Source organism: Anopheles arabiensis, chromosome 3 (assembly GCF_016920715.1).
Source record: "Anopheles arabiensis isolate DONGOLA chromosome 3, AaraD3, whole genome shotgun sequence".
Lineage (NCBI taxonomy): Eukaryota > Metazoa > Arthropoda > Insecta > Diptera > Culicidae > Anopheles > Anopheles arabiensis.
This window is the reverse complement of record NC_053518.1, coordinates 73,076,408-73,094,579: the sequence shown is the minus strand read 5'-3', so window position 1 is coordinate 73,094,579 and position 18,172 is coordinate 73,076,408. Positions and strand designations below refer to the sequence as shown.

General features: G+C 45.0%; 1 protein-coding gene and 1 pseudogene across 5 annotated transcripts in view; one reads left to right on the top strand and one right to left on the bottom strand.

Annotated features, from left to right (window-relative positions):
• Window positions 1-18,172, top strand: part of LOC120901976 (opioid-binding protein/cell adhesion molecule) — a 90,595-nt gene that overhangs the window by 65,700 nt on the left and 6,723 nt on the right. For all 5 annotated transcript variants that reach the window (XM_040310383.1, XM_040310382.1, XM_040310380.1 and 2 more), the window contains 5 exons: window positions 1,551-1,698; window positions 8,996-9,093; window positions 11,963-12,084; window positions 16,064-16,244; window positions 17,961-18,131. In XM_040310383.1, the coding sequence (XP_040166317.1) occupies window positions 1,551-1,698; window positions 8,996-9,093; window positions 11,963-12,084; window positions 16,064-16,244; window positions 17,961-18,131 (720 nt within the window). The remainder of the gene's footprint in view (window positions 1-1,550; window positions 1,699-8,995; window positions 9,094-11,962; window positions 12,085-16,063; window positions 16,245-17,960; window positions 18,132-18,172) is intronic.
• Window positions 801-6,695, bottom strand: LOC120901977 (annotated as a pseudogene).

Below are 18,172 nucleotides of genomic sequence, written 5' to 3'. Positions count from 1 at the left end.
TTGACAACTGTTGAAAAACATCTTGACTGCGGCGAATAATTATGTACACATTCGAAACTGACCTGGAAAGCTCTTTAAGATGAGTCTGGATGGATTGTGAGAACTTTTTGCAATTTGAGTTACTTGGATCTAAAACAGCAGAACGTTCCCTAGAATTTTTTGAACTAAGCTTACAGGGTTTCCCACGATTTATTGATTGGTTCCCATTAATTTTTGGTGGGTTCCCATATTTTTTTGGTGCGTTCCCACGATTTTTTGGTCGTTTCCCAGAATTTTTTGGTCCAATTGTATTGATATCCAATCGGAAAATACCAATAAATTAAGGGAACGAACCAAAAATCTATGGGATACGACCAAAAAATCGTGGGAATGCACCAACATATCATAAGAACTGACCAATTTATCGTGGGAAACCCTGTATTGCAATATCATATTCCAATAAGAGGTAGTCCAATAGATAATTTATAAAAATGGATTTACCAACGAAGATGTTCAGTACGCAAAAAAAAACAATGTAAATGTTTTTCAAAAGATGTTTAAATTTTGAAACGTACAACGACTTTTCCTAGGATTTAAGTTGTCAAATCCGTTGACAATTCATGTTGGCGGTTATTTTTAGCACTACTTGTAGGCTACTTCTGCTTGTAGTTCCTTCGTATTTCATTATTTTTCAAACAAGGTTTCACTCGTTAGCTCGATCTCTTGTAACCAGCTTTCAAATTGGTGAATGTTTCGTTACGAAATAAAAATTTCTAAGAAATAAAATCTATTTTTAAAATATGTAAACCTCACAAACGTCGTTGAAGATGAATTGTAATACTTTTACTAGATCATTTAAACATTTTTTTAATAAAATAACACAAAGGGTATTGAGCGAAAAGGTTGACTATCGCTTCAAATGGCTGGATTTATATTATTTTTTCTATTTTTTAATTCTATTGCCCACAGGTTTTGGGTGCAATTTCCAATAATAGGCTCAATTCAAATGATAAAACATCAATCAAAATTGACCCTGAAAACAGTGTAATGTGGCATAGATAGTTCAATGGTATTGTTGGACTATGTTCTATATGCAATTGGCAATGTTGCGATGATAAAAGTACGGTTTCGAAATCAAGAATATGATGACTTGGGTTATAAAATCCACCTGAAGCTTTATCATATCAGATAATCTGATGTAGACGATCAGATAATAAGAATTCTACAACAGAATTTCTTGCCAGCTACTAAAATTGCTTCAAACTAGCCCTTTGCACGGTTTGCCGATCTCTGGTTTAACAAAGTGCGGGGAATCGATACAGAATTCGCTTATATGTCATACCTCGTCGACCACTCCACAAAATCCTAAAATTGAGCTGGTTTTTCCTGTAGAATTTCATTATTATTTCATTATCGCTCAGACTGCCAGATATTGAACTTCCTGGGAAGTTAATCAAACTTTCCAAAGCAATGATAAACCACGCTGCCTTTCCTTTCTTCGCGATACGTTCTACGAAATGGTTAAATTTGATTTTTATTTGTCTCCTTCTTCACAAAATCACCATCACCAGGACGCGTTCAGTGGATCGTCGCACCTGTCGGAAAGCCCAACACTGCTGCTGGAGCGTGTCGATCGCCACCATGCCGGTGTGTACCAGTGCACCGCGGACAACGGCGTCCGGGAATCGGTCCACGTCGACATCGATGTCACGGTTCTGTGTAAGTATTGCGCATATTCGTTTCCTGTTAATGCTGCTGCGAACAGGTGAGGAGCCTTTTCCTTTCCTATCCTATCCCCTAACTCCGTCCATCATTTCACCGTCTATACCCGGTCAGTTGTACAGTGCGATGATGTTGTTTACGCTGGAAATGGTACCGGTCACCAGTAGAAACAGTCCAAAGCAGCAGAGTGCGAAATTCTTCACCAAGCGCCACCGCAGCCGGCCGAAATCGTTCGGCCACCGGTACACCGTATCGACCACGATCGGTATCCACAGGGCCAGGATGGGGTTCAGTACGGCCCCCAGCAGTCCCATAAACGTACCGAGATGAGGAATGCCGCAGGCGGCCGCTATGTTCACTGCCAGCATGCCCAGCCGCAGCCCGCTCTGGGCCACCCCGTTCCACCGTTTCGGTACGCGCGTGTGCAGCTTCTTCCAGGCAATCTCGGTGGGGACGTAAAAAATCAACCCAATGGAAAATAGCACAGCGACGGCCGACAGCACTTGTATGCACGAAACCAGCCTGGTGGGGGAGGAGGAAAAAGGGAAGGGATATTATGTGTTCGGGGCTATAAGACAGTGGGCGATCAAATGCAGACATGGCGATGGGATTTTTTTTTGTCATGTCCACAGCAGCTTACACGTTTTCGGTGGGGAAGTTAAGTATGATGGAGCTTTCCACGTCATCGCCGTACCGGATGTAGCCGACGGCACCGAAGAAGCTGTACAGGATGGCCAGACAGAGGTAGTTCAGGTTGACGATGCCGGGACAGCCGAGATAGTGCTGCGGATGACGCATCTGATTCTCCAGCGGGAATATGAGACACGTGGCGTCCAGCGCAAAGTACACGATGCTGCAATGTTTTCATGTGTGTGTGTGTTTTTTTTTTTGAAGACGATCAAAAACAGATGAGTGGGTTTTGTTTTTTGGGTGTGCAAAAACAGACCCTTACCCCATGTATGGTGCGACCGTTGATGCGGTCGGCAGCATGCGCCGGTTCTCCAGCGACAGCGGCTCTTGGAAGATAAACACGAGCGAGATGACGATGTTGGCGAGGATAAGAAAGCCGGCGATGGCCGAAAACGGGACCAGATACTTGATCTCGCGTATCTGCGTGATGAACAGGATCGGCACGCCGACGAGCAGTATGTACGTGCGGTCGCTCCAGTCCCACCCGGTGCGGTAGTTGACCACCTCGCGCAGCGTGGTGCCAACGAACACGACAAACACGACGACCGTCGTCAGCATCAGGTACCAATCGATGATGTTGCTGCAGCGTGGCAAGAAAAAAAAAAACCAACAACATACGAATGAAGTCTATTGAACAATGGGCAATGGCGGAAGCGCTGGTGTACTGACCGTAGCGCCGTGCCGAGCGCTCGCACGCTGGCCGGACCGTTGGCGCACGCTTTTTCCACCGTTTCGGCAAACCCGAGCACCGGTATGCGCTCCTTCTTGCAAATCTTGTACGACGTGCTGACCTGAAACGGAGATTGCGAGAGATTGTGCCGATTGTGTGTTTTCCGCGCTGTGTTATTGCATGTGTGTGTGTGTTTGCGTGCGTCCCACTGCCCCACTGTGTGAGCCATTCAATTATGTGAGCCACACCAGCGGGGGAAGCAATGGAGGAGCCTGAGGAACTGTACCATCAACATACCAGTATGTGCGCGCTGTGCGAGCAGAGCATCGCGAAGAGGGAACGCACCGAACACGCCAAACACGAGCCCGCCGTTCTTGAACGCGTACGGCACGGAAAGGATGCCGATGCCGAGGGCCGACTTCATGACGTGCACGAACGTGCCGAGCGTGCTGCAGCGGGATAAACGGGATTGGACAATGAGGGGGAAGAAGGGGTAGATTGAGCTTTTTGTGTTCTCAGTGGTGTTGGAGGATCGCGGCTAGGAGTTGCCGTGAGCTTTACTTACGAGGTGGGATTCGACACATCCCGGTATTTGTGTGGATCGTACTGGCTCGGCGCTGTGATTTGGCTGCAATCATAATCGAAAGAGTGGCAGAAATGCGGGAAATGGTACGGATTGAAATTAGGTTACAATTAGACGGAATTTGCGTGGAGGTGTGAGTGTGTTGATAATGCAATCGTAATGTTTCCTATGCGCTTAGGTTATGGCTGTAGTGTTTGGGTAAATTCCAAGATTTATGAGCTGCTGCTAGCAAACTAGATACCAGCAAATATTGGCTTCTGATTTGGGATACAGAAACGCATTCAGGAGTTTAGGAAATGCTTCTGAAAAAGGGTATTGCATAACAGGTTGTGTGAATGTTAGAAATATTGTTCAAGTAATGGTTTGAACGGGTGTCTGTTTCCTTTTCTATGGACTAAACCCCACTTTGGATGACTTCGCGGTACTGTAAAAGTTAAATGAGCACTGTCACCGTAGGAGGAAAACTCATTTTTCGCTGGCTGTTCCTGTGTACTTATTACAAAGGAGCAGCTGAACGAAACCTACACTGAACTGAATATTATTGGAGTTTTGAAGTTGGTTTCACATGAAAAGCTAGCATTAACGATTTCCTGCATTTTGTTTACGCCGTAAACAACTAAGGCAGTTACACCGAAACGCCGTCCATAAATAACGGAAAATTGTAAGAATAAACAGTAAATGTGATTGGTAAAGACGAGGAATGTAGCTGCCGCTTATAGTGAGTACTGTTTACATTAATTTGAACTTAAAACGTAAATTTGACAGCTTTATCTCAGTCGAATAAACAAAGTAAACATTGTACTAGAAATATTCTTTTAAACCTCTCTCTTTTACCTTGAAGTTCACTAAAATTAACTGTTTGATCTAATTTTAAAACTGTTTTCATATGTTTTCGGTATCCTTTATGGCATCAAACTTATCAAACCATGCCAGAAGTATGCGAACATATATTGTGTAAATCAATTATGTTTGAAGAAAAGTGGTACAGTGAAATCTCTCAAAGATGTAATGTCATCAAGTTGAATTGTTTCTTTAAGATGTAAATTTTGATGATCCCATCAATTTCCAATTATTGTATGTCTCTGCAAAATACAAAGTTAGTTGATATATCAGGCGGGCTAATTCAGTGCAATTTGACCTCTAAAAACGAAAATAGGAAGGAAATCTGGTTTGAAATTTACATCCATAACAAACCGAGTGCTTTGATGGTTGTTCTATAAACTTTTTTCTAAGTCTATTCCTCATCGACGGGGCCTCCCGCAATTGCTTACTTTACCATTAAAATCGCCACTGGTGCTACGCCTGAGTAAAACCACATACCATTTCTGCGAAATACTTTTTAAACTCAAGGCATACTAGGTTTTGTTATGGAACAAACTGTCTAATTGTGTGTCGATGTATTGGTGGGGAAGAACACCATACGCCCACCTGATATATACAGTCCGAGCTCACTGGTTGAACTTCGATTCCCTACCAACTACTGAATATGTGCTTTTTAGTTGGCACGTTTTTCCAAACAAAAAAAAAATCTTTAATTTTTCTCGGCAAGCCATGAGATTTTTGTAAAATTTTCAAAAACCGGTTTCCCATACAAACGCATGCTTTTTAATTGAACTGTCAGCCAACTATCAAGCGTTCAACTAAAAAGCATGCCCATTAAAAAGCGTTCAACTATTGATTTCTGACTGTACACTCACTTTGGCAAGATACGGTTTGGAAGCCAAAATTTTCTCAGATGAAGTTTTGGGTGACAGTTTAAAAGAATATTGATCAAAGGATGCCAAATTTTTCTCGTGGATACTTGGATACTTCATAGCAACTCCTTCATTAATTTCCCTTAACATGAATATCTCTCCAAGCTGACGGTCTCTTGAAGATTCACCCTACAGAGATTTCACTGCACATCCATTTAGTTGTCTTGCATTCACTTCAAGCGTTTTAAAAGTATGGCTTTGCTTATGAAATGCTTCGAAACGCAGAATGATGCTACGATACCTAATCATATTATTTTACATTTCAACACTTTTTTGGAGGCGTCAGATTATTTTAGCTTTTGGATACAATACATAATTTTGTATAACAATTTTAAGATGTTATAAGGAATGTTTTAAGTACACTTCAAAGACTATTGGGACAACAAACACCACTATTAGAATACAGCCACGTTCATCCTTGTATTCTCATTCGGAACTACGGCAGGACTTTAAATGATATTTTTTGCACTTTCACTATTTGTCACAACACCCACGCAACATTTTCACACGGCCATCAATGCCTAACTTAAACCACTACCGACCCATTCATTACCTTCCATCCGATTTGACCGCCAACAGTTCAACGCCTTCCGGAGCGGGATGGTTCTTCTCCATCTTTGCGCACGCAAACGCAGCCAGCCACACCGGACCGAAGCGCCACCTTTAAATGTGGCAAACCTCTTTAAAACTGGCCGACCAAACGGTGACCGCGCAAATTGCACACCCCAAAATCGGAACTAACACCTCACCACAACGCACGCCACTACCACCACCAACACCACCACAAAACTGATGAAATCAGATTTAGCTCAATTGATGTTCGACTCCGACTCGGCACTAATTGATTTGACGTACTCGCAGGCGGCCCCGTCCGCATCCGCTACATAAACAACGGTCCCAACTTGTCACCAACTACTCAACACAACAACACAAGAACAACAAGCGTCACGGCGCTGCTCGACACATTAATTGCCCTCGCACTGGTGTTGCTCTGCCGGGCGGGCTAGCAGCAGGCACTTGACATTTTCGGCCACGCTTGACTTCAAACACTCTCCGGGATATCAACCGCTCTCTCGCGCCTGACGGTGACACTTATGCTGCCCGCGTGACGGCGTGTTCTCCCCCTCGGCCCCACACCTACTCATACTCAGCGTGATGCAGCATGATGGTCGCAAAAACTTTCGTCCCAACAAGCACCGCCTTAAAGTGTGGCCAACCGCACCGAAGATGACTACTGGACCGTTTCGCTGCCACACGGGAACTGAGCTAGAGTGTGTGGCAGCAGCCACAGCAGAACGGTGCCGCGGTTGCTCCCTTTCGTCGCGGTTTCGCGCAATGACAGATTTGAACTTGAGAGCGGCCGGTACGAACAGGTTTTGCGCACCCAGCAAATGAACCAGCATCAGAAAAGGGAATGGAAAAGAAAATACAGCAACCCCGTACGTACATCGCGGCCCAAACGGCTGCGTGTCTTATGCAATGAAAACAATAAGATACATCATGCAGTAGCATCAGATCTATCTTCCCCAGTGAAGGGTGAAGATTGTTAACGCTTCGTTTTGCGACTTCTTCGCTACCGCTACGTTGTTCGCTATGATTTTCTCAACCCCACTGCACAGGCACGTGGTGGCGCGGTGGCGTAGTAATTACGGTAGCCGAACGGGAGTAACCTTCAGGCGGGTCAAGGTTGCCCTCCGTGCGGGGCGATGCGTTTTGAAAAGTGATCGTTATTTCCATTACCGGGGCCGAGCGGCATCTTAATTATGAACCATTGCGGCGTGAATGTGGCGTAGAGCGGGATGAATTAAAGATTGGAGGATGCGAAAAGCATGTCGAGCCCACTTGTCAGCAGGGACGGTTGACGCGATCGTAACCAGTTGTGCAGTTTTTATTCATGTTTTTATTTGATTCATAATTGATGTTGCTTTCCGACCAGAATTGCTTCCTTTTTTACAGCCCTGGAAACACAACGAGTCACTGCGAGGTACTGCTTTGTTAGCATTCACATTACCATCGTATTATTGCAGCTCCATCGTACCCGAATCGATTGATTGAAAGAATTTCAAATCAACTTCAACGTATTCCACCGTACAGAGTGGCTGCTTTAAGAATCAGTCTAATTGGATATTGATGCTGCCATCGCGTACCGAATTCCATCCCCCATTGCACACACCATTGCTATTGCGCGCTATGTGAGAAATTTAATTGCATGAATCATACAGCAGCCAGAGCGATACAAGAGCGATCATTATGCGATCGAAACATTCCTCACGAAACGCCGCTAGTGTGACGCTAAACCCCCTCCCCCCGCCGAATACCTGTGTGTCTCTGCTCGGGGCGCTAAATTCCTTGCCGCCAAGAACCGAAACTTGGCAGTTTCCGCTGCACGTCGTACGGTGGCTCTCGTACGGTGGCGATTGTGCAAAATTCTAGAAATGATAAATTTTCCCATATTGTGTTTTGGGGCTATAGAAAGGAAGCAAATTGAATGCACAAGCGAATAGGATGCTTCTTCCCACGCCTGGGGAGAAGAGCAATTGCTTAGACCTGTGTGCGGGGCTCCGGGAATGATGTGGGGCAAGGTGTAAGAAAATTCGGTTCGAACGGCACATGCCAATAATATTTGACTCCGTTCAATAGGAAACGGGTTTCCCCGGTTGCTAGTGGGGAAGTGGTGTTTACCTTTATTCGCAATTTCAATGCATTGCTGCATTCCTCAATTTGTTGCACAGAAAGAGAAAGAGAGAGAGATAGAGAAAAAAGGGGATGGAGGGTGGAGGCTAACGATGGGACTCATTCGTAAAATCTCGCCACCGTTGTGGAGTTGTGCTGGGCGCATGCTGGTCCGCCCTCCCCAAAACCCTAACGAGCCTGATCGTTTTGGTGCTGCAGAGAAATGCAGAAAAGGAAGCGAACGGGTCCCTCTAGTCCCCCACGCGAAAGCTTCGAGGCTGTTTAGTGGCGGATGCATGGGATCACGAAAATTGCATAAACACTTAGAGCGGGGAATGTTTGTATGGAGTTCTATGCTGCTACCCGTGCATTGCTGCTTGCTTTCCTGGAACGGGAGCACAAAGGCGGCGCGTTTTTCTGGGAAAGCTTTTTGGGATATAAATATATATATATGTGTGCAATTGTGCACGAGGTGTACGAGCGTACCAGATGCACACTGGATCCTCTTTTTATGGTTTCCATGCTTTTTTTTTGTTCGTGTCTGTGTTTTATAGAAATTTTCCGTGAAAGCGATTGTGTCGTTAGATGTGTGGGAGAAAATCTGTACTTTCCAGGAAAAGGAGCACTCTACTTTACCGGAATGTATGCAAGCATTGCACGAGTGAATGAATTTATTGGAAAGAAAGCAAAACAACATCGTCGCTTCAAGCATAAAGCGCGTGTCAGAATGGAATTGATGCATCACAAACGTGTCTATATAAACTCCAGCCTAATTACGCTTTCCTTCCCTTCTATGCCCTCACTCTCTCCGCGCTTGATAGTTTGATACACTTTTAAGCACAATCATCCCGTAATTGATTACATTTTCTTCTCCCTCCCCCCCACGTTCATAATTATCATCTTTTGCCTTCTTCCAACCCGCAGCACCGCCGGACATTACCGTCGAGAAGACGTGGGTTCATGCCAGCGAGGGCTTCGACATCGATCTCGTATGCATCGTGCACGGTGACGTGAACTCGGAGGTAAGGTGAACTCATTAAAACTTTCCCTCTAGAAATGCTCTACACACTTTACACACCACCTCCACTCGGAGGTGTTCCACCCGTGAGCAAGAAGTGAAAAGTAAACTCGGGTAAAAATTCCACTAATTGTTAGGATATCTGACAGTTTTGCAAAGACATGGAAACTTTGTCCCGGCGCACCATTGCGCCATCCCCATCGGTGTAGCACAACGCGTCGGTTCCCCTGGTCGGCCACTCGGCACCACCTCAAGAGCGTCGGGACTTAAAATATGCTGCCGGTTGCAACATAAGTTTGTCCCCGTAAGACGATGATTCCATCCGAATGAAAGTCAAAATAATGTGAGCGAAATCAACATTGCAGTCGGATGTTGAAATTTGTCTGCCCCCACCATCGAAGATCGCATTACAGCGCACTGCCACTACAGCGGAGCGTTTAAAACTCCACCAGCTCCTCCGAGACGGGTTGCAGTAGTGTGCCACGGCACTATTTGCGCAACAATTTCTTTTGCTGCAGTTGCACCCGTTGCAATCCACTCCCAGACGAGTGTGTATACGATATACCGGCGTTGCACCTAGCGTCCTGTGAGTGGGTACACACCTTTCCCTCGGTGTGTGTTAGTCGGTGCGCTTTGCACCAGTGTCACACTGCACTTTGTGACAACTTTTCCGTCAAACTTTGTAATTCATTTGCGATCAACTTCTGCCGCTGCCGCTCGATGTAAATCAACGTCCAAAAGTTGTGCGCACCACCCGGCGGGGGTTTTGCGGAATTGCTAACGATTTATTTACATTTGCAATGGAAACGTTAATTGTAAACGACTTTTACAATTTGGGGTTGTATGTTTTTGTAGTTGTTGTTGTTTGGTGGAGTGCTTGCAGTAGGAAGTACGGTGTGTAGTAGTGCGGTGTTGCCGTTTAGTGTTTTTGGTAACGGAAAGTTTGCGCAACGGTGAACCCTTTTTGGGGTGGAAATTGTAAGCAAGAATTTGAAACAGGGTTTGTTGGTAGGTGCACTTGAGCATAAAGAACAGGAATTATAACTACAAGTTAGTTTTTTACCAAAAACGAATATTCTTAAGTGCAATGAAAGGTCGAATAGTTTGATTTGGAGATCTACCTTTTTTTTAAATAAATTTAAGCAATATTTGCATTGCATTAAGTAAGGTATTAAGTAAGCAAGTTAGGAAACTGAGGACATTTTTTCCATAGTATTACAAGCTTTATCATTTAATTGATGATGCTTTTTGAAATTGATCACACCTCAACTAAACCCTACCTTAATATATAGAGGTTTTTCTTCAATGGAAAGAGACAGTTAAACAAAAAGCTTATAAAAGTAGTTAAGCGAATGGATGTAAGAAACTAATATCTTCATATGAACCCACTGGTCGGAAGGTAATCATTCAATTAACGGACCACTTCACGCTACGCCATTCACACGCAAGCCTCAAAAGTGCAGCGTTCTTATCTAGATAATGGCTCACTATAACCCTGAAAACGGTTCTGCCAGCTCCGTTCACTAGCTCATCCCCGCGGCTCGTCGATAATTTAATTCTACATTAGCTTCTTCACACACTTTTTTCCAGTTTGGTTGTGTTTTTTTCTCGCTCTTATTTTCTGCTGTCATTCAGACGGTTTCAGGGTAAAATCGATTTTGAATACCTTGCCTGCGCCGTTCGCTTTCCGAGCACTAATGAACAATTTTGCATGAAAGAACGCCAACGCTGAAAGCGAAAAAGGCGTTGAAAGGCTTCTTCTCAGAGGTTCAAACTTTCTTTCGTTTTTTCTCATTTTTTTTGTTCTTCGGTTATCTACTTCAGCTTGAGAGCTTCGTTTTTAATTGTCTTTTAATCCTTCCGGCTCTCTCTCTGGCTCAAAAAAAAAAAAGAAAAAAAAACGTCACTGAAGACAGCTTGTCGTTTTTTTCTCTCCCCCATGCTTCGAACCACAAAACTAGCCAAGCTGATGACAGGTCGTCCGGGGCTAGCTGCCGAGATGAAGCAGAAGACTCTGCTGCAGCTACTAGCTGCCTAAGATAGTATTAGTTCTTTTAAAAATATAATGCTGGACTAAAACAAAGCGTCACCACCACCAGCCAAACTGCTCGAGTTGATGAAATGCACCGACTGGCTCTGGGGGAAAAAAAGGCTCGAACAAAAAATACAACAACGAGAACAAGGAATAAAAACCACTTTATCCCAGTGCACGATAAGCAACCCCAAGGATCGTAATAAGGAGAGAGAGAGAGAAAGATAGAGAACACCCTGCTGCTAGAAGTCCGGAAGTCCTCCCGGGGGTTGCAAGGAAATATCAGTGTGCAGCAGTGTGCGCCTTCTCCTCGGTGTGGCGGCGCACCGTATTAGTTGTGAAACTTTCATAGATTAATTAAAACTTTAGCCAGGGAGTTCATTTTTTTGTTGCTGCTGCTCAGAAACTGGGCCAGCACAAGGCGGACACCCCGCGCACACAAGGTATTATGATGACAATGTTCAACGCCAACGAAACCTTCCCCGGGGCGCAAAGTTCTGCACTCGGTGCGGAGCAGAGCCGGTGGGAGCTGGATTTCTGTTTTTTTTTTTGCTCTACTGCTATTGTTGCTACTTCCTTAGTTGCAATTTAAAATTAAATGTGAAAAAGCATCCCACAAAGCGTGTTTCAGCCGCACCGGAGTGGGAATAGGTATTGCGTTGATTGTTGGAATAAAATTAATAACAAGTAATGAATATGTTATCCTCACTCTGCGGGATCCGGGTGGGGAGTTTTCGAAATAACCCTCCACCGGCAGAGCGAAGTTGGCGATTCATTTGATTGCAGATAAATGTTTTTCACCGAAATGCTTCATTTGTATTTTCTTTCCATTCATTTTTAGATGCTGTGGTACCAAAACTCCTTCCTGCTGGATCCAACCGATCGGCGGTCGATGTACTCCAGGGGCGACAAGTACACGCTGAACATTCGCAACTTTCAGCAGTCCGATTTCGGCAACTATAGGTAAGGCTAAATGTGAGTGTGCTTGGAGCGCGCTGAGAAATGGTCCGTGCACTTTGGGACAGCATTTTAACTGGAAAATAGTACCCCTCCGCGTCACGAATGCTTTGCGGGACCAAATTATGTACCGATTAGCTATCAAAAGAATGGCGTAAAGTTTTCACATTCCCGCAAAATAATCACAAACCATGGGGCTGTGCTTACTGGGCCGTGAAAAAGGCCCTGAACCTTCGCCCGAACTGTTCGTTACGAAAGCGGCTCGTTAACAATTAACCGAATGACTTCATCTTTCATCTGTTGCCACAAAGAGAGAGAGAGAGCACGCGCGCGCGCCGATTGGTCGATAAGACATCAAACACAAAGTCCCGGGCGCAAACCTCCATCAGACCCCGCTGTAGCAGGGCGGGATGTGATTTTGGGGGGCTGGTGAAAGTTTTCAAAACGGAGCACCACGCGATGCTTATCCTGTCAACCCTCACGACACGGGTTCCGGCCCAGACCACCCAGCCGACGACTAATTTCCTCACACTGCTCTCTCCATCTCTACCTCCCCATTTGCGACATCACACAGCATGCAAAACCAGTTCCGAAAACCGCAGAGAGAACCTTGTGCTCGTGCTCTTCAAATAATCAAAGTTTTAAGCTTTTATGCCTATTCTCGGCCATTTCCGACCGAAAAACCACGTCCATAAATGACTTTTGCCCCTACCGTGCTGCCGCCAGATGATCCATTCGGACGGAAAAAGGGATCAGCCTGTGTCCCTGTCCTCCAACCGTCGATCAACTACCCTGCTTGGCAGTCAGAGGTGAACCTTCACCTTCCGACTCATAAAGAGAATGAGAGCAGGCGTTTAAAAATTCAAATCTAAATCATTTTAATCATCCCTCACATCTCGGAAGCACTCTTTGGAGCAGCCCGCCTTGTCTGTTGCTGCCGGACACATTACTTTTGTCTGGAGTGGTGAAACTTTCCACTCCCTTATGGGTTTCGGGCAGGGCAGGGTTTTTCTTCCCACCGGGGGAACTTAAACCATTTTCCACAAACTTTACCGTTCTTGGGCCAACCGGTTCGCCCATTTTACGTCCACAGGCGCTAAAGATAGACAGGGTGTGGTTGAAGTAAGTTTTGACCGAAACGTCCATCATCCCGTGGGTGTGTGTGTGTGTGGGTGTGTATGTGTTTGTGTTTGGAAGGGAATAGATTTTGACTTTCCATTCGAATGTTGGGTTTTACGATAATATTAATACCCGCTGTGCTGGAAATAGGTTTGTTTAAGTTAGTGAAAATCTGGTTTTATTGTGTGGCTCTGGGGGTGGGTGTAATGTGGTCGCACCAAACAGGATTGATGAAATCACTCAGGCAGTTATTTACGGTTCTTCGTAAGCGGCTCTTCGCTCTACTTAATGAGCGTGAAGGCTCGTGTGATCGCATAAGACAGTGTGTCCCATTTTGGAGAATCACAATTAATTAAAAGAATTCATTTGAAAAGTTCACAAATTATGTTGGTTTAAGCAATGATTATCTCGACAGCAATCATAAGATGACTCTTGGACCAAGGCACAATATTGGTGATAGTTTTATTTCGGTTTCAAATTGGAATAGTCATCAATTTTCACGTAAGGTTTACTATTTCAAAATTAAGTCAGAGACACGAAGCTCCGACGCATGGCGCAAATTTAAGATGGAAATATAATACCAAGTTGATGTATCCTTAAAACATCAGAAAAAGTTAAGAATTTCAGTTGTCATGTCATGTCTTCTATGCAGCCATCTTTAGAGTTCAAACATTGACACCATATCGAATTCGGAATTTCAAGATTATAAAGATGTTCAAGACGGAAGGCGGGTCCCGTGGTACAGTCGTCAACTCGAACGACTCAATTACAGGCGTTTAATGGGTTCAAGTCCGGAATGGACTGTCCCCCCGTCGTAAGGACTGACTATCCGGCTACGTGGTATAAAGTATTGAAAGCCTGTATAGGCCGGCATGTCCGCAAAGGACGTTTACGCCAAATAAAAAGATGTTCAAGAAATACATTAAGACCTATTCTATTTTAACGCAAATAAATTGATGCTCCAGATAAACCCTTTTAAAGGTGATTCAGTTGCGTAGCTTGGAAAGCATATCTTCTGAAGACAACTCTATCCTAGAGGTATAATAGCTGGAAACATTAAACTACTTTAAAACTTCACTCCTATTGTCTTCCGTGTTCCGTCTCTTAGTGAAGACATCCCCAAAAGAAATACGCATCTATTGTGACTTTGTGTACTCCCTTACCAAGATCTGTCCCGCCCAAAACACTTTCCAAACGATCGACTGCGTAACGCTAGAATATTAACAAACAATTTTCACCAAAAGCTTCACCTCACGGCAGCCCCACGGCACGGCACGTTTCATATCCTCTAACAGTTTAGCAGCAACCGATCTCGCCATCACTGCAGTGCGAGATTTTGAGCCCGTGAGCCCGTTATCTTCTGGGCCCTACATAAGCCTGAAAACTGAAAACCCAATTTCCGTGCCGTGCCGAAAATTGTGCATGACCTCGCCGAGCAGAGGGTGTGTCCAGAGGACAGGGAGAAGGGATGCGGGGGAGCGATTTAGGAAATGAGCAAGGCCATTTATTCTCGGACGCCCAAAAACCGGCCCGCCTTGCCGTGACGCGTTCGAGAAAGGTGCAAGCAGTCATGGTGCGTCTTTCGAAATCGAAACTAATTTCCTACCCGAACCCAAAGCACGGGCGTTGTGTTTCAACGACTAAGCCATGGGCCATGGCTTTTTCTCGTTCAGCCGCTGTCGGTCGGTAGCATTTCCAGCCCGCTCGCCAGCGACTCGGTCTAGGTGACTGAAAAACTAATTGGACCCGGTTGTGGTCCAAAAATGTGAGCAATCCTTTTTGAATTGTTTCCCACCGAGTTGAGATGGACCGGGAGAGAAGGTAGGGACAGGAACACCGAAAAAAGGAAAGAACTAGACGTACAAAAGCAATTGGGAATCTGACTCTAATAATAGGATTAATTAGGCTCGAAAATTGGTTCGTGACAAATTCATGCTTCTTTTGCCTCCCGGATTGGCCGGATTGTTCGCTCCGACCCAGAGGAGTCTTACTCGTAGCCAAGCCACTCGGGACATTATGTCACGACTCACTCGGGCATCTGCCTGAGGGCATGTGTGTGTGACGATAGCGACACGAGACAAAAAAAACTCATCTAAAAGCAATGAAAATTTGATTTAACGCTCCTCTGCCACCGCACACAAAATATTGGTAAGAAAATAAACTTTACACTCGATGCTTCATTCCCGCCCCCTACTCGAGTAAGACATTCAATCCCGCCGAGCCTAAAAGTAATAACGAAGGGTACCAAGTATCCACCAGACCAAAATAAGAAGAAAAAATCCAAAAAAGGAAAACGCTCAAAATTTGGCAAATTTCTACAAAACCCGCAAACGAACCTTCCCATCGACCGTTTGGGCTTAACGATCGCATCATTGCGGGAAACGCGAACACAAAAACAGAGGGGGGCTGCCCTCACTTAAATCTGGCATCCGGATGAGTCCGGAGCTTGCACACCCCACGACAGACAGTTACACCGACAGCGCGAGCGCGAGCGGTAGATAATAAATCTCGTCTTAATTTTATGATTTACGGTCATGAAAATTGCAGGAAGCTCGTTCAGCAGTGCCGCGAGTTCGCCACTAAACGGGTGGAATTAAAGCGCTGCTCAACCACCACCACCACCGCAAAAGGCCCCCTCGCCTCGTCCTTCGTTTTTGCCGCAAGCAAAACTCGTGTCATGGCTCGTGTTAATGACGCCTTCGGGCGGGTTTTTACCAGCTACCAGCAGCACTGTTTCTTATTTCCGACAGTGTTTTCCTTTCGTCGCGCGCTCCCTGTTCTCAAAGTTTTCCATTGCTGATGATGATCGTTCGCTTTATTTCAAACTGTGTTTTTTCCACTTTCTTCTCGCGTCCCTTTGCAACAGCTGCGTTGCCGACAATGCCTTGGGCCGGACGAAAAAGTACATCGAAGTTTCCGGCCGCCCCGGCCCGGCCGCGTTCCAGTCGCCGGCGTACAGCAACTATCTGGATCGGTACAATCTCACCTACACGATAGAGTCGATCCCACCGCTGGACGAGATAAAGCTACTGTATCGAAAGTTGATGGTGAGTAGGCAAGCAAAGTAGGTGCTTTGGTGCAGTGTCTTAAGAGAAAAGCGGGCTTATCTCAGCTTTTCATCCTTCGCCACATTAACACCTTATTCTTTGTTGTTTTTCTCTAAAGGTTTAGGCTTTGTGTATCTGGAAATATTGCATCTAAATCAGTTACTTTGAGTAATAAAACTATTACAGTTTTCCTATTGTTTTACCACCCGTAGAAGTTATGGAATGACTCTCAATATTCTATTTCTATTTTTTTCGACTGAAATCCAAAGTACATTCCCCAAACTCTTAGGCTTCAAATTGGCTTATTTTCAAATGTTCAATATCTCTCCATCGAACCATCATCGTTCTGTTGTAAAAACTATGCTCTCTCACACACGCGACCGTTTTCCGGCTTCGCCCTCCCCAAAAAAGAGCCTCAAACTGACGGACGAACATAATCGTATTGTCACTGATTACGATAAAGCTTTCTGTTGTTGCTCGAGAGCGAGCGGTTGGAGTGCGGGGGGTTTTTTTAGTGTGTCGGCCCAACGGGCAGAAATGAAAAGATACATTAGTTTATGAATTTTTTAACAATTTCCATCAGCTCCCGCTCGCTCAGTGCTCACACACACACACACACACACACACACAAACACACACACATATATATATATATATAAGCTCTTAGCGAGTGAGGTAAGGCAATGGAAGGGATGGAAATTTGTAGCATGCACTCAGCACGTTGACATGCTGCAGCAGTACGGCCGGTCGTTGAAAGCCGTACACCAGTGATACAGTGATGCAGCGAAGGGTTTACATTTTTAATGCAGCTGAAAATTTAAAAGCGGCCCCACACTGCGTGCCGTGTGTTTATTATTGATTTTGGCTGAAAGGTTGGCAAGATGATATAAATGGCATTTCATTTCTGTTGAGCAGTGGTTTAATTTGTAACGCTCCGGTGAAGAAAGGTGAGAAAAATGGAGTGGCAAACAGATTTCTATTTTGAAAAATTATAAATTATACCTTATGTTGTGTTTTATGTTAACCAAAAAACCCTTTCACTTCAAAAACAATTAACTTCTGTGCTTGGGGATATAAATTTCTTCAACCCCCAGGCGCCATCACCATTGGTAATAAATATAAAATTATCTCTACACAGAATTGCCCGGAACCATGCATACAGGCTGCATATATTTATGTTGAGCATAATGTTAACCCGGTGGGATTCCTACAACAACAACAAAAAACCAAACACACACACAAAAAAAGGAAATTAAATTAAATTACCCATTTCCCCCATTATCACATCTTACATGCGGCCCTGCCCCTTTTTAAGTACCGCCGTTAGCCGTGTCCTTCCATTTGCACTTCAATTTACACACACTCTGCCTTCTTTTTCTCTGTTTTCCTTTATTTATGCTCTCGTCCTGTACTGTCCTGTCCACCACCACCGGGCATCATCATTTATCATCGGCGCAACACTACCACCGGTCACTCCGTCACGCAAATCACGACCGGGCTGCATTTTACTTCTCTGCTCACCGCACGCCGCCACATCGAAACACTCCGTTTTGTTGCGTTGTTCTCTGTTCATTTGTGCTCCGCAACAACATCCACTACAACGATGATGACGCCGATGATGATGATGATGTGTGTTTTTATGCGGTACAAACAATGCACGTACGACATCACCACCGCGGTATCACCACACGGTACCACCCACCGAACCGACTGCAGATGAACGAAACATATCAACATCCGGGCAGCTGGGAGGACACCATTTTAGTGCCAACATTAACCAGATCCGATCCTACACATTTTATTATGTCGCATGTGATAAGAGGGCTCTCGCCGAACTCCGTCTACGAGGTAATGATTCAGGCGCGGAACGTGCACGGCTGGAACGAGGTAAGTTGTGCTTCTCTTGGCTCTGTTTGTTCTCGCTTCTG